Source organism: Felis catus, chromosome C1, assembly GCF_018350175.1.
Source record: "Felis catus isolate Fca126 chromosome C1, F.catus_Fca126_mat1.0, whole genome shotgun sequence".
Lineage (NCBI taxonomy): Eukaryota > Metazoa > Chordata > Mammalia > Carnivora > Felidae > Felis > Felis catus.
In genome coordinates this window covers 79,541,743-79,558,175 of record NC_058375.1, presented here as the reverse complement: position 1 = coordinate 79,558,175, position 16,433 = coordinate 79,541,743, and the positions used below count along the sequence as shown (strand labels likewise).

At 44.8% G+C, this 16,433-nt stretch overlaps 1 protein-coding gene across 4 annotated transcripts in view; it reads left to right on the top strand.

Moving 5' to 3' along the window:
- Positions 1-16,433, top strand: part of BCAR3 (BCAR3 adaptor protein, NSP family member) — a 138,774-nt gene that overhangs the window by 49,259 nt on the left and 73,082 nt on the right. For all 4 annotated transcript variants that reach the window (XM_045036216.1, XM_023258917.2, XM_023258916.2 and 1 more), the window contains exon 3: positions 8,802-8,841. In XM_045036216.1, coding sequence (XP_044892151.1) covers positions 8,802-8,841 — 40 coding nt within the window. The remainder of the gene's footprint in view (positions 1-8,801; positions 8,842-16,433) is intronic.

Sequence of the window (16,433 nt, the reverse complement as noted above, 5' to 3'; positions counted from 1 at the left end):
TCACAGTTTTTATGAGTTCAAGCCCCATGTCATGCTCTGTGCTGACAGTATGGAGCCTGCTTGGGATACTCTCTCTCTTCTTTCCCTGCTTGTGTTCTCTCTCTCTCAAAATAAATAAATAAACTTAAAAAAAACTTATCATACATCGCTATTCTGTAGCCTGTGTCTGGTATTCTAATATCTGAGGTCTTCGAGGATCTCAGTCTGTTGTTGTTTCTGCCGACTTCAGTGATTGGGGCTTGCTTCCTTGTGCAGATGGTTATTTCTGAAGGGAAATTTATGTTTAACCACATTTGTGGATATCCTGAATGGCATTCTGTTGATAAAGTTTCCCCCCAGAAAGTGTCTATGCTGTTTCCTTACTAGTGGCACCACCAACCCAAACTCTTTAATTTCTCAGTTTTGGCTTCTCTGTCCAAGCAGAGCAGTATAAATTTGAATCTCAGCTGACAAGACAGCTGATCTGTGGCTACAGGCTCTTAGGGGAGACTGTTACTGCTGTCGTTATTTTTTTTCACCATCAGAATTTGTAGTGGGACAGTAGGTTTCCTTCTTGGTTCCCTTTGCTAGAGAGCATGCTACCTACTTAATTCTTATTTATTTTTGAACATTCCTTACGCAGAGGTAGTGTTAGTCGCATTCTGACGGCTCACACATTGTGCGTGGCTCTATGGTGAGCTGTTCACCTCTGCAGACCCGAGACTCATCCTCCCTGCCCTGCTCCTTACCCTGCTGTTGTCCATGTTTTGTGTTTTTGACGTGTTCTCTGTTTCTGTATCTGTTTTGTTCATGTCTGTGCTTCTTGAGGCTTTATCTTTCTTGTGACGTCACCAATGCATTTGAAAATACATTCATACTTTAATTCGTTGTCTAGTTTTTGGAATATCTGGTCTACCATATTAAGCAAATGAAAGCCCTGTAGTAGAAATTTCTGATTTCCCGAGGCCTTATTTGGACTATATACAAAGGTGGGTTTTGATGATTTATATTTTTATTTGTCCATTCTCGCCCTTGTTTATTGATTAATTGGCTGCTCTGTGACAAATATGACTCAAAGGGCATGGTATACATTGGTGAGCAAGACACAAATAGCCCTTACCCTCATGGAGCTTACAGCCCCAGGAAAAAGACAGAAACAAGCAGTGGTTGCCCTCTGGGGTGGGACTGATGGAGAAGACCAAAGAATTATGTAAAATTATGTAAAACAGGTATTCTTGGCTGGTATCTAATAGCCACCTAGTTGTTCTCTGTGTTTCCCTCTTGAGTTAACTATTTTTGTTGGTGTGAAGGGATCCCTTAAATGTTTGTTATATTTCGTAGTTTATGGGAAAGATTTGTGTGTTCATAACTTGAAAGATGTGAAAGACTCCACTGAAAGTAACTTATTTAACAGTTGAAAAGGAAGGGAGCTCATGTGAAACCTTCAGTAGCTGAATGCCAGCAATCATACTGCACTGCGAACCATGGACAATAGGTGGTAATGGGGCTAATTCTTATGCAGATCCCAGTAACCTTGAAAGTTCTTCTCGTGCTTGAAAAAGGTGTTTGTTGGTTTATTCTTTTTTCTTTCTTTAATTCTTTTAACTATTTTATTTTAGAGAGAGAGAAAAACTGAGAATCTCGGGCAGGCCCCACGCTCAGCACGGAGCCCACCATGGGGCTTGATCTTACAACCCTGGGATCATAACCTGAGCTAAAATCAAGAGTCAGATGCAGGCACCATGCTAATTCATTCCTAATGAGTGTATTGAGGTGTGCTAGGCACCATCTACTTAGTTCCCTTAGAAAGAATTTAGTGAGTACCCTTACCTCTCTTTTCCCTTTGACCCACTGAATCCAGTCATTTACCACCTATTGTCACTTAGAAAACTCTCCTGGGGCACCTGGGAGGCTCAGTGGATTAGATTATGCGGCTGAATTTTCAGCTCAGGTTCATGAGTTCAAGCCCCACCTCGGCCTCTGCTGACAGCTCAGAGCCTGGAGCCTGCTTTGGGTTGTGTCTGCCTCTCTTTCAGCGCCTCCTCTCCTCCCACTGCCTCTCTGTCTCTCTCTGTCTCTCTCAAAAATAAATAAACATTTAAAAAGTTGTTTTAAAAAAAGTCTCCTTAATCTATACACCGTCCCTGCTCCCTCTGTTCCTGTAGTCCAGGCCTTGCCCTCTCTCACCCAGACTGCTCCAGCATCTCCTTTGGTTTTCCTGACTCTGTCTGGCCCCCCACGAATCTGTTTTCCACACCAGTGCAGGGGGATTTTTCTAAAACACAAATCTCTGGTTATTCTGCAGCTTAAGATTTGTCAACAAATCCCATTGCTTTCATAAGTCTAGACATGTTTACATGGCCTCCAAACCCCTTATGCTCTGGCACTGCCTCTTCTTCATCCTGATCTCCAACCCCCCACCACTCCTGAGCTTCCCCCAACCCTGTGCTTCTGTTACTTGTTCTTTTATTCATTAATTCAGCAAATGGTTACTGGGCAACTGCTGTGTGCAGAGCACAGGGGATATCAAGGTGAGTAAAGCAGAGAAAGTCTCAGTCTTGTAGGATTATATTCCATAAGAAAGACCTGAGCAAATAAATATTTCATGTGATATCAGATAATATGGGAAAGAATAATGTCAGATAAGGTGATAGAGGGTAGCAGCAGTACTCATTTTGATAGGTGTTTAAGGAAAGCTTCTCTGAGGAGGTGTTATTTGAGCGGAGACCCGAGTGATAGGAGGGAGTGAGCCTTTGAGAACTGCAGGGAGAATGTTCTAGGCAAAGGAACAGTAAATGCCAAGCCACACAGGCAGGGACCAGCTTGGCATGTTTGAGTGCCAGAAAGAAAAGTCAATATGACCTGGCTGGAATGAGTGGAATGTATTAGTATGCTTTTGCTGAGTAACAAATTGCCACGAATTTGGTGCCTTAATGCCCGTTTATTGCCTCATAGTTCCTGTAGGACAGAAGTCCCACAGAGCTCAGCTGGGTTCTTGCCTACAGGTCTCAAACCCAAGATGTCAGCAGCTGTGTTCTCATCTGAGGCTCTGGGAAGAACCTGCTTCCACAGTCGTTCAGGTTGTTGGCAGAACTCCGTTCCCTGTGATGGTAGGACTGAGATCTCTGCTTCCTGGCTGTCTTCAGGGGACGGCTCCCATGTAGTGGCCACCCAGAGTTCCGTGCCATGGGCCTTGTCACAGGCCATGTTGTAATGTCACCCTGGTAACAGGGTCCTTCGTGTCCAGGCCCCCTCGCTTTGCATGTCTGGTCCATTTGGATCGTTGCCAGATCTTAATGTCAGCTGACTTGGGGCTTACATGTGCAAAATCCCTTCACAGCGGTACTGAGATTACTGTTTGGTTGACTTTCGGGGTGGGGGTGGGGAATCTTGTTGGAAGATATCTTTAGAATTCTGTGCACCAGAGTGAGGTTGGGGAGCTGGTGGGGACCATGCCAAAGAGGGCTTCAGAGGCCCTGGTAAGGACTCTAGGGTTTTTCTTGTGATTGGATGAGAGTTATTAGAGGATTTTGATTTTGGTAAGGATCATGCTGGCTCCTGTGGAGACAGTGGAGCCGGGAAGGCATTGCAGGGGTCCAGGCGATAGATGATGGTGGCCTGGACCAGAGCGGAATTACCTCTGAATGCTGTGGTTCCCCAGGTATGCCACATTGTCCCGTGTCCCCATGTGTTTGCACATGCTTCTGCTGTTTCCTGGGCATTTCTCATCACCACCTACCTCACAGCTTCTTCACCCGATGAGTCTCTACCCGGTCCTCAAACCTTAGCTCAAAGGTTGCCTGAAAGGGCCCTTCATGGTATTTCCTTCCCACTGAAACTTAACTTGAGTTGTGCTGGGTCTGTTCATCTGTCTTTGCCACTTGATTGCAGCCTCTCTGGGAGCAGGGCCTTTGTCTTTGGTTCTTCTGTTTCCATTGTCTGGCCTACAGCACAGCATATTGTAGATGCTTGATAATGTTGGTAGGATGGATGCAAGAACTATGGAGGTACTGGGAATGAAGTGTCTCCTAGTAGAGGAGGAACTGTATACAAATAAATACATGATAGAATGAACCAGAATGCAAATACCATGCCGTGTGCACCAAGGAGGGGAGCCAACTCTGCAGATTACTGGTGTGCGTGGAGCCTTTTTTCTACTCAGTCGGGAACAGTTGGATCTAGTTTCTCTCATCCCTCCACTGCATGAAAGAGTCGTCTTATTACAAATGATTCCTCTTTATGTTATTTCCAAAAGGACATTTGTTTGGCAACACTGTTAGCCATCAATTTATTCTGTAATATTTAAAGAAGTCAAAACATTCATTCACTTAAAGCATTTTATAATTTAAGACAGATGTAGGGTGCTTCGTTTCTCATCTGTATGCCAAGCACTCAGAAAAGATCTGTGGTAGTGAAATTTTGCTTATATACTTACTCAAGATAGTTGAGTAACTCCAAATAGCTTACCTGTAGGTCAAGTGTCCTCTTAAGAGGGAGGAACTCTGAACCTGGTTACTGACGAGAAACAAACTGAAATAGGAAAGACCCCATTTCTGTGACTTCTGACCACACATCCCTCAGTCTGAACTTAGGAAAACAGGGTGCTGGAGAGAATAATTTAACTGGCGTAAACATAGTGATGTTATTTAAAACTTAATAAACTTGAGAACAAAATAACAAGAGAGTCCAGTTTCATTCTGCTGCTTTCCTGCGGTCTGTGGACCGTGCCCTGCGGGGCAGCATGCCTGACAGAGGGCCCATGGGCGCCTGCCAGCCTCACCAGGTGTAAGAAGAGATGCACACGACATCATGGATTCACATGGGTGGGATTCATCATGTGCAAAAGCAAAATAAAACAAAAAAAAAACTTTTCATTTATATTGCCAAGTCCCTCTGTTTGTTTTCTAGTGATCTCTGTCAGAGAATATAAATCTGTGGCTTAAGGAGTGTTTGCTGCACAGACTTGTATGAATAATTGGATATTCTATTTCAAATTAGAGGCTGGGGCTACAGGGCCAACTGCTATGTTTTCTAGCTCCTATCTTTGGTTAGCCGGGATGATGTGACTGGCTGAGAAAGGAGACACAGCACTTCTGCTTATAAACATCATTTTAATTTAGTTCAAGGCAATGATTTTTAAAGCCTTTGGATTTGTAACACACCTACTTGGTTTCATTATATCTCCTTGTGTCCCCTCCTTGCCTCTCTAAAAAGGAGACAGAGAACATGAGGATTCTCGAGGGCACCCCCGGGAGCCCAGAACTAGAATCTGAGGACATTTGGATTCCCCTCTGCTCTTGAAGCAGAGTGAACAAGGCTCCCTTAGCAGAGTTCAGTTGGGGGCAGGGTCAAGAGGGGCCTTGAGTTTTATCCCTCACCAGAGCCTCCAGTTTCTTCTCTTGCGCCCAGAGAAGTGTACAGTAAAGGATCAAAGAGGAACGAGGTTCATCTAAGGTGGGGGGCATTTTGGAGAGCACCCCAGGCTCCCTGGATGGGAGCGCACAGGCTGCTATGCCCCTAGGCGGTCTTGTCTCTGAGTGCGGGTCCTGCTGATCAGCATGGCCTCAGGAGCCACGCGGGCACAGTGCCTGGCCTGGCCCGTTGGTCACCCCACTTCTGCCTGAGACAGTTAGAAGGATCTCTTCTGAGGGAACCAGCTCAGAGAGTTTTCAGATGTGTGTCTAGAGAAAGGAAGAGAGGAACTTTTCAACTTTCAGAGGTGAAAGGAAAAGGATTTTACAGCTAAATCTGCTGAGAAGAGCAGATCCTGGACAAAATGCTAAAAAGAATTTACGAAAAGGATGACATTTGAGCACTAAAAAAGGAGAGTTAAAATGGCAAACCATGACTATATGGTCTCGGTATTTGGCAAATACATTCTCCAAAATGAATGAAATGAAGCTCAAGGAAAATATTTGACAGTGTAAGCTGCCAGTGAAAAAATTCAAACTTTCAAGTGAAAGTTAGAAGTTTGGAAAACTTATATCCTCCTCCATGAGCTTGATATTTCCCAAGGCTTTATAAGTTCTGATGAGATCAGTGATGATATTAACAAATGTGATTCTTTTTTTATATTTTAATGAAATGTGTCAAAACTTAGAATAACTGCATAACTCAGTGAACCAGTATTTTCCAGAACAGTGCTTACAGAATCACACATGGATAAAAGGCCCAATCAAGGTGCAAGACAGATGCAAAAGAGTACCAGACATGGTTTAAGATACCGCGTTACAACTGATCGTTTAGAAATTACCACTTGTTGAGTTTTGGTATGGTATCAAGAATAGCCATAAGTATCTGGAAATGAAATACCAACCACTCCCTTCTCCAGTTATGTGTCTATGTGAGGATGGACTTTTTTCTAAACCAAGACCTATCACAACATACTGAATAGACAAGTAGATATGAGAATTCAGCTGCCCTAGAAGCCAGACATGAAAAAGATTTGCAAAAATGTGAGACAGTGTCATTCGTCTCACTAAATTTTTGTTATGAAAACATACCTCTTTGTAATAAAATTGTTTACATAAGTTTATTTTTTTAATATTAGTATTTTGAAAATTTCTGTTTAATTTCTAATATCAGTAATCAGTACATATAACCCACATAAACAAAAGCTCTTTGGGGTCCTCAATAATTTGGAGTGTGAAGAGATCCTGAGACCAAAAACATATGGGAACCATTGACTTCAACTGCCCGTACCTATACTATTTATCCATGCATGAAGACATGTATGTATAAATGTACATAACATACACTAAAATTTTTTTTTCTGTGTTTATTTATGTTTGAGAGACAAAGCACAAGTGGGGGAGGGTCAGAGAGAGAGGAAGACACAGAATCCGAAGCAGGCTGCAGGCTCCAAGCCGTCAGCACAGAGCCTGATGTGGGGGTTCGAACTCAAGAACCGTGAGATCTTGACCGGAGCCAAAGTCGGACGCTTAACTGACTGAGCCATCACACGCCCCCTTTTCTCTCTCACCTTGAGCCTCAGTCCCATTTGCCCACCATACAGGAGTGGGCAAATCGCGAGATCATGACCTGAGCCGGAGTCAAACGCTCAACCGACTCGGTCACCCAGGTGCCCCCATAACACACATTTTTAAGTGTACTTAAGAATAAAATCTGAAGAGAACAGCATTTCAGTAGTTCTAACATCTTTCTGCCCTCACAAGGCCAGACCTCTGGGCCAGATGATTAACCTAAGACTAGATGGCTGTATGCCTGAAATGTTAGTTCAGTAGAAAAACAGGGGTTCAAGAACTTAAAAGGGAGCACAGCCCAAGTGCTGTGGACAAAATTTTGAGTCCCTAGCCAGATGGTTCCATGGATGCAAAGCCTGGTGACACTGAGATGGTGTCCAGAGCATGTGGCAGGAGAAGTGACGACCTGGCACAGCGGATGGACTCTGGATGCCGGATAAATGAACTTGAAGGCAAAGAGTTTTAAGGCTTCGAGGTTTATAGCCCTCTTTAATGGGAATGCACCCAGGGACAGAGAGCTTATGCTGTTCTCAGATCTTTTGGCCCTGCAAAGGGACTCATTCCAGAACCTAATCCACTGACGTGGAAAGGGGCATCTCAGATGCCACGCTGCCTCTGTGCAGGTGCCCTGGGCGTAGTCCCGAATGGACGGTCAAACCAGGCCAAGCATGGCTTTGGGAGTGGTATCCCTGAGCTGAGGGGTCACTGCTCCGGCAGTGACCTTCTCTCTTGTCCTGGGAAGAAGTGCTGCCATCTTTCGAGGTCTCTCCACTGCCAGGGAAGTGTCACAGCCCACGGGTTTGGGGGTTGAGCCAACCCTTGTGGAGGAAGCTACTTATCAGTAGGGCTTCTGAGAGACCCTCACCCTCACACTAAGGCCCACTCCCTTGAGAAGACTACTCTTACAGGCTTCACGGCCATTCTCTCCTTTCAAAATGATGCTGTCTCTGTGAGGATGTGTTGAGTTTCTGAAGTTTAAGACTCTGAAGGCAGCTGTCTTTTCACACCTTCTGTTGAGGGGCCACCTCATTATAACTCTGCAAGCACTGAAAACAGCCACTCTCACGTCTCCCCCTCCTCTCCTTTGGCCTAGTCAGATTCTCTTCTTTCTGTAAGAAGTCAGCCTCCTTAGGGTCACCTGCTGTTTACTTTTCACTCTCTGGTCAATTCCAGCGTCATATTATGACAGACACGAGCAGACATTAAATAGGGAGAGAAGAATACTTGGGTGCCAAAGAAAATGGGATGGATTTCTCTGCTTGACACCAGGGGTGGGTGGGTAATGGAGGCAGCAATAAAAAAAAAAAAGGCAAATGTGGTCTAGAAAGCTGGGTATACAGATTCCGTCCTCTCCCCTTGGTGCTAGGTGACCTTGGATAGCCACTGGGCCCACCTCAGTCTCCATTTTCTTCTGTCAAAGTGAGCATGATACAGCTATCTGATCCAGAGTACCCCTCATTTGGGCATCCAGTCCTGCTTTACACCCACCTCTATCCTCCGTGTTCTTTCCTTCAGATTTCTAGGCTAATTTTTATGCTCGAGTGAAAGCAGACTCACTACATGGAAGTCTAACATTTGGAGCCTGAATGTGATAAAGCACTTGGAGCTTCTAAACAAAAATTATGGTGGTGTCCTACCATCTACCCCTACCCCCAACACACACCATGAAAGGAATCTGTATTTGTTCTAACTTCCTTATCTGTCTGCTGGGAGTATTGCGGGGGAGGTGGGCCCATCTTAATAATCTGAATGAATAGGGGGAATTAACGTTGGATACGTTTTACTCAGTGCAAGAATGCATTGTTCTCAGTTCTCATACTTACCATTTTCTCTTTTCAGGGATCAGCATCTTCTGGACCCAACCCTGGAATATGTGAAGGTAGGAAACCAGGATTTAACGTGTAATTAGGACACTGCGTAATCGATTTCCCTTTTTTTAACACAGCGTTGCCAAATAATGCTGCAGTCTGGCCTGTGTAGGAAGCTTCTCACGTTGGAACAACCAGGGGGTAATCTGACTCTCTCAGGCCTTCAGTAACTTTTGTAGAGGTCTTACGTCATCCTATTATAGGTCTACAGTCTTTTTCCTCTTATCTGAAACCCTCGGGGCCAGATGGGTTTTTAAATTCAGAATTTTTTTAGGAAGGTATTGGGTACATATATATAAAAACATCCTCAGAGGGGTCTAGGGTCAGTACTCCGTACTCAAGCTCATTAGTTCATCAGTGAAACGTAAGAGTATTCACACAAAGTGAGATAAACAGACTACAAATGATCTTATGTAGTGCAGCTCACGTTTTGCCACCCGATGAGGTCAGGTTTGATTTGCCACCAAATGACTGACTTGAAATTTTTCAGTTTTCAGAGTGTTTTGGATTTGGGGATGGTAGATAACGAATTGTGAGCCTGTGTTTATCTTCGGTGGAGGACTGAAGGCTCCCTGAGCTTTTCTGGGTCGGCTTTCCTTTCCAACAGCCCCTCTCCTCTGTGGTGGCTAATCTAGGACTGTGAGCTGTGGGAATACGCTGCTTTTCAGTGGGGCTGACATTCAATGCTTCTAAATAGGCAACACCTGGAAACAGTGGTATCCTTCTGAACAGAAGGAAAAGATGCTTTTTCTTTCTCCCTTCCCCACACCATCTTCTTGGGTGTGTTTGTGTATATATGTTTGCTTTATTTTCTTTTTGAGAACTGAAATCTGGTACCTGCTATGGTAGAAGAGAGAACTTTGATTTGTCACAGTTTCTTGGATTGATGACAACATATATCCTTAAGTTTTAGGAGAAATGGCGTATGTTAAGTTTTAAGGTGCTTGCCTCCTGGGAGCCACATTCCAACCTCATTATTGTAAGGGCAGCATCACGGTTTGGGGGTATTTAGGCCTATTGCTGTTTTGTGTGCCTGTGCCTGCCCCATTTTTGGCATTTCTTCTCTCTTTAGACCAGAGGATGGAAGAGAGAAGAGAAAGCTCTGTTAGAATCACTTAGTCGCTTGAGGTAGTCGTAATAAAGTTTGTTGGAAGGGAGGTGGGTATTATTTTTTCCTCTCTCATACCCAGGCTACGTCTGAACTCTAGTGTCACTGCAACAAATGTACAGTCCTAAACCAGTATGGCTGCTGTGTCAGAGTACAAAAGAGCTTTATAAATGATGCCTGTCTCCCTCCTGAACACGTCCACCTTTGTTTTTATGCAGGTTGTATGCTGCAAAACAATAGGGGGGTGCTATTCGCAGGACTATGATTTGACTTGACCATGATGTAAAAAATGTGCCCTGGAATTAGGCAGTGTGTAAATCACAGCTGCCTTTTAAAAGCCACCATGTCATGTTTCAGAAATGGGTGTCTCCCACTGTAGGCTCACTCAGGCTGGGCTTATTAGCAAGCACAGACCCTTCCCTTAGTCCAGTAACTTGGTTTTTCTTTGACAATGTCCAAGCCTTTAAGATAATCCAGTGATGAATTCTAAGTTAAACATAGATCCTGGAATGATCTGTTTTAGTATTATTTAAGCTGTCACATCACGTTCATGAATATCGGCCATTCTAAGTTGGGTAAGAAGAGATATGCGGGTTCTTGGTGGCTTCTGCTTGCTAGGCTCTCCTTGCCTTCCCCAGCAGTGAGACGTGATGGGACCGCTCTTAGTGGCTCAAGGGTACTTTTTTCCAAGGACCTGTTGAGGTGTTCCGAAGGTCACTCGTTGCTCCCAACCTTGTCTGAATCTGGTCCGGGGTTTATAAATGATGTCTCTGTGCTTCTCCTGGGTGCCTCACATTTATTATTATTTTTTTATTTCTCACTTTGCCCCTGGTTTGGAGGGGCAGTTTGGGGATTTGTTGGGCAAATGTGGGATATTTCCATTTGTTTCTTTGGGTACAGAAGCTCCAAAAGCATGTTCATGGAGGCCTTTGACCTCCAGGTCTAAATTGACCCATGTGTCATGCTTCTTGGGCCAGTGCAGGCTCATCCTAGCATTTCTCAGACTTGGTTGCCCTCTCAAGCCTGGCTGACCAGTCCATGTGATGAAGGCCTTGTAAATGGTGCCCGCTGGAGCCTAGTGACTTTGGAGGGTGACTGAAAATAATCAAGGGAGGGGCGCCTGGGTGGCTCGGTCGGTTAAGCGTCTGACTTCGGCTCAGGTCATGATCTCACGGTCTGTGAGTTTGAGCCCCGCGTCGGGCTCTGTGCTGACAGCTCAGAGCCTGGAGCCTGTTTCAGATTCTGTATCTCCCTCTCTCTCTGCCCCTCCCCTGTTCACGCTCTGTCTCTCTCTGTCTCAAAAATAAATAAACGTTAAAAAAAATTAAAAAAAAAGAAAATAATCAAGGGAGGTGAGATAGTTGTAGATGAACTGGGATGCAGTTTGGCCCCTCCTGACTCAGAGCTGTTACTTCTCTCTGATCCCCTGGTATACTTAATACCTCTTAGGCACGTAGAAAAGTAGAAATTCTATGTAAAAGTCATTGCCTTGTGTAGAGTCCCCTTCTGGAGACTTATCAGCCCAAAAAACAAGATTCAAGGGAGCACATTTTTATGGGCCACATAATGGGGGTGGGCTGATCTCTGAGAGTTCTCTCAGTGGTGGAAGCAGCCAGACGTGGCCAATAGACAGCTCTTCTCATTCGGTGGAGAACCACAGGCCCAGGTCTCTGTCTTCAAATGCCTTCTCTTTCCCATGGGAGGCTTTCTAACCATCCTCACTGGGTTTTCCCAGTGCCCAGGTATGAGATCTGGGACTGGCTCCCTCTCCTTGTGCCTGGGGGAGCCAAGGCACTGAGGGATTGGGTGGTGCTGGGGCTGCAGTATTGTGGCAGAGAGAGCTGGGTAGAGGATGAATCCAAAATTCACTTCTGTCCAGTTTGTACTCTGTGTCCTCCTAACACTCTGTGCAGTTTGTATCGAAGCGAATTAATACGGCGTGAAAGGGGACCAGTCCGTGGTTGCTAGGCTACAAGTAGCTCCTCTGTGCCCAGAATGGAGGGAACCATGCATGGCTGAGAAGCCCCAGGGCTGTTGGCGGTTCTTTCACTTCCTGCTGGGGCCTCCCAACTGCACCTAGACCCATCAGCTGAATACCATGTTTGGATGTGCTAAGAAAATTAGAGCAGCTCCAAAGTAGCCAGGGGATTTTTGGAATCTTGCTCTCTACTGTTTCTGTCTCTTTAATTCTGACCGTTAGAGAGGAGTTTTGTTTTTTCTTTTCTTTTAAAAAAAACTTTTTAATGTTTATTTATATTTAAGAGAGAGAGAGAGAGAGAGAGAGAGAGCGCGCGCGCGCTCACACAAGCGGTGGAGGGGCAGAAAGAGAAGCAGACAGAATCTGAGGCGGGCTCCGGGCTCCCAGCTGTTAGCACAGAGCCAGATGAGGGGCTTGAACTCACCAGCCATGAGATCATGACCTAAGTCAGAGGCTTAACCGTCTGAGCCACCCAGGCACCCCAGTTTTCCCTTTCTCAACTTTTTCCTTATTTTCCGAGCCTTCCCTTCTCCCCACATTTTTCCCCCACAGTAGCTCATGCTTAAACTCATCTTAAAAGTCTGGTTTTAACTGTTTTGTGCAATCATGAGGTCCTTTTCAGTAACCACATAAAATTGTCTTTTTCACTGTACCCAAAAGAAATCACTTCTTCCAGGTTGGAAAGCAGAAACCTCCACAGTACCTCCACCTTTCTCCTGCTCTTTAGTTGTTAGTAACTTTCATGAGTTGTGCACAGCTCTGGAATTTTCCTCTGCGTACCTAGCATACCTTACTGGAGATAAAAACTTTTTTTTTTTTTTTTTTAAACAGGAAATAGCTTTTGGAGGAAATAACCCTAGGCAAAATTGTGAAGAAGAGTTTATATTCTGGGCTTCTTTACTTACTCACTGCCCCATTCGATTTTTGTCATATTTTTACCCCCATTACAATGTATTTATTTAGTGTCTACTTTCTTAGACCTGTGTCTGGTAACTACTAGAACATTTGATAAAATGTACTAAAATGTGAATGAATGAGGGTGCCTGTTTTGTTCGGTCAGTTAAGCATCCAACTTCAGCTCAGGTCATGATCTCCTGCTCTTGCAGTTCGTGAGTTCGAGCCACGCGTTGGGCTCTGTGCTGGCAGCTCAGAGCCTGGAGCCTGCTTCAGATTCTACCTCTCCCTCTCTCTCTGCCCCTCCCCTACTCTCTCTTTCTCTCTCTCAAAATAAATAAACATTTAAAAAGTCTTTAAAATGTTAATAAATGGTAATAGCTCAGTGTGTTAACCTTCCCAGAATAACATTCGCATAGTGGACTCCAGATTACACAACCCCTAAGAACCCACAGAGAGGGGAGAACGGTCTACCTCTGTGTGACTTTGGACTTTGCACCTTCTCTCTGTGGCTTCTGTCTTCTCACAGCTAGAAAATCAGGGAATGGGTGAATGTCCTTTGAACATTTTAAGGATCATCTATACCTGTGATAGGCTGGAGGGGAAAGTTTTTTTATACCAAGCGGTAAGGGATTCTTCATCTATCACTCTTGACCATAAAAGTGCCATATTGATTGGAAGATGATGTGTCTCAGACATTAAGACCAAGGATGTGAGAGCTACTAACTGCCCACCCATCACATTACTTCAAAAGATTGTACCTCAACACTCCTGCAGCTGTTCTTACCATCCATTATGCTTTCACTTTTGTAACCCCTTCTTGAACCTGTGAAACTTACTTTCATTTTCACTATTTTTTTCTTTTCTTTTTCTTGGGGCTACTTCTTCAAGCGTCAAGAGTTGCCCCCCACCATACACTAAATTTTACAAATTTATTTCCTATCTTCTCCCCCTTTATAGATCTTCCTTTTAGACTGAAGATTCTTTGTAGATGCTTCTTCACACACAAGCCTTACAGTCATTTTAATAAAACATCTCTTTGCTGGGAATGGTTTAAAAACACATTTTTTTAGGGGAGGTGATGATTGGGCAGAGCTGGGTGAGTTTTCTTATAAGAGAAATGTTAATTATAGATTTTTCATTTTAAAATGCCCTTAAGAAAGATAGATCGGAAAACAAAGCCAGGAAGCAGAAAAGAAAATCGGGATGACTGTTTTTCAAATTAGCCAAGATGTAGGCAAGCCCATTTTCGTGGGGAGGCTATAAACAGCACAATGCCCGCCTGTGGACAAAGGCCTGCTCTCCAGGCGACCGCAGTTAGCAAGTGTCAGGACGGAATGCAGCCTTTTGTCCCGGGCTAGCCTCCTAGTGAACAAATATCCTTTCTTTTGTAGTCAGGCTGGGTGGATTCTTGCTGGAACCACTTGCGAGCTTTTCTGAAATGATTTGCGGTTTCTGAGCTCCTTCGCAGGCTAGGAGAAAGGAGAGGGCTGGAGCTGTTATCCTGAGTGGGGATCGGAATCCTCCGACGGCTCGTTCCCCTCAACGAACCCCCCCCCCCCCCGTCCCCCGTCCCCCGTCCCCACCACCCAGCGCGCATGAGCAGCTCCCGAGTCTGGGGATCCTTGGCAATCAGTCCTCTGTGGGGTTAATTCTCCGAAATGCTCCTTGTGAGAGGGCCCTACAGATAAGACAGGCTGCCCAAGGCTCAGATCTCAGCAAGGCTGCTTCCTGCAGCCGGCCCGGGCTACGTTAGGTCACCCAGCAGATTAAAAGAGGAGTAATTATGCGAATTCCAGCGCCAAGAATAAGCGCGCGGGCCGGCGTTGGGACCTCGTGGGAGAGGGGCCAGCGAGGCTGCGTTCGCTTTGTGCTCAAGATGGCTGCAGCCATGGTCACGGTTAAATAGCTGCCTTTGAGGGACGTCTTTTCTTCCAGCGGGGAAAACAGGCTAGTCTGCTCTGAATTAGCCAGCTAACAAAGTCATGAAAGGGACTTACGACAACAATGGTACGCTGTACATTCCGTGAGATTTTAGCAAGTTATATGAACCAAATAACGGCCCAATTGGCTGGCTCTGCAGGTTTTTGCCTGAGTGTGCACATCCGCAGAGCCGGCACCGTGCCCTGTGGGACCAGAAGATCAAACGCTGCCCACGGTGAATGTGAAACAGCCCTGGGGCTCACATTCAGAGGAGCGAGTGAGAGCTCCCATCCACCCTCTCCTACTCCACCCCAAAAACATTCTCTGCAAATCTTCTTGGGAGGTTTAACGTTACTACCGTTTAAAAACCAATTACAGAGGCAGGGTGGGAAGACTGAAGAATAGGGGTCGAGGACAGTCCCTCTTTCAAAGGAATCTTTTCCCGCAGGTCTTTGAAAATGTGGTCATTTGTAAAAAGCAAAATCTTGTCATGAAATTGTATGCTCATTTAAAATCTATATGTGAATGTTCATAGCGACATGATTTATAATTGACAAAAACTGGAAACAGTTCAAATGCCCTTTAACTGGTGAATGGCGAAACTGTAGGATACCATACAATGGCGCGATAGTCAGCCTGAAAAAGAATGGACTGTCAGTATAAAAACTTACTAGTGACAGAAAACAGATGAGAGGTTGACTGCAAAAGGGAACAAAAGAACTTTTAAAATGATAGAAACACTTTGATTATGGTTGTTTCAAAGCTCACAGAATGATACTTTTTAAAAGGGGTGATTCTTACTCTGTGTAAATTAAACCTCAGTGAGCGTGACTTTAAAAAGGCAAACTAAAACCTTACCATATTTTAGCCCTTAAGGGCTGTCACCCCAGTAGGGGAAATGTTTGATTTGGAGATGGGCTACCTCAGACTGCTGATCACATGGCGAAAGTGCTGAGCTTATGGATATTTTACTGCATTGGCTCATTCAACAGATAGTTGTGAGCATGTATCACGTGTTGGTAATTGCTCAGTGGAGTGAGAGGTGGGAGCAAAGTGTTTCCAAGAGCCTAACCTTAGATAGTGGCAGTGGGCGGGGAAAGTCAGGGCAGGGCCTGGAGGCCTTCCCAAGAGAGAATTAAGAGCCATTTTATTAGGTGAGTTGACAGTTCCTGGCGGACTTAACTGGAGGAGGTGAGGAAGAGGAAGCCAGAGGAGGTTCCAGAGGTCACACGAGTGTCTGGCATCTTGCCCAGAAGCCAGTGAATATTTTAGGGGAGGACAGGAAATTTCCAGTTGGAGACCTTGTTACCACAATGACATTAAGTTAACTGATGAGCATGTGGGGATATCATTAGACTGGTAGGATCAGCAAACTATAGCCGGAGACCAAATCTGGACTGCAGCCTGTTATTGTCTGGCCTGTAAGCTAAAAACGGATTTCACACTTGAAATGTTTTTTGTTTTTTGTTTTTTTTAAATCAAAAGAGGAATGTGAAAATTATAAAATTCAGGTTTCAACATGCGTAAAGCTTTATTGAAACACAGCCTCACCCATTCATTTACATGTTGCTGCTTTCTCGCCATAACCATGGAGTTGAGTAGATATGACAGAATGGGCAGCAAAGCCTGTTATATTTACTGTCGGGCCCTTTACAGAAAAGATTTGCTGACTCCTGCTCTAGACTATATGTATATTCACT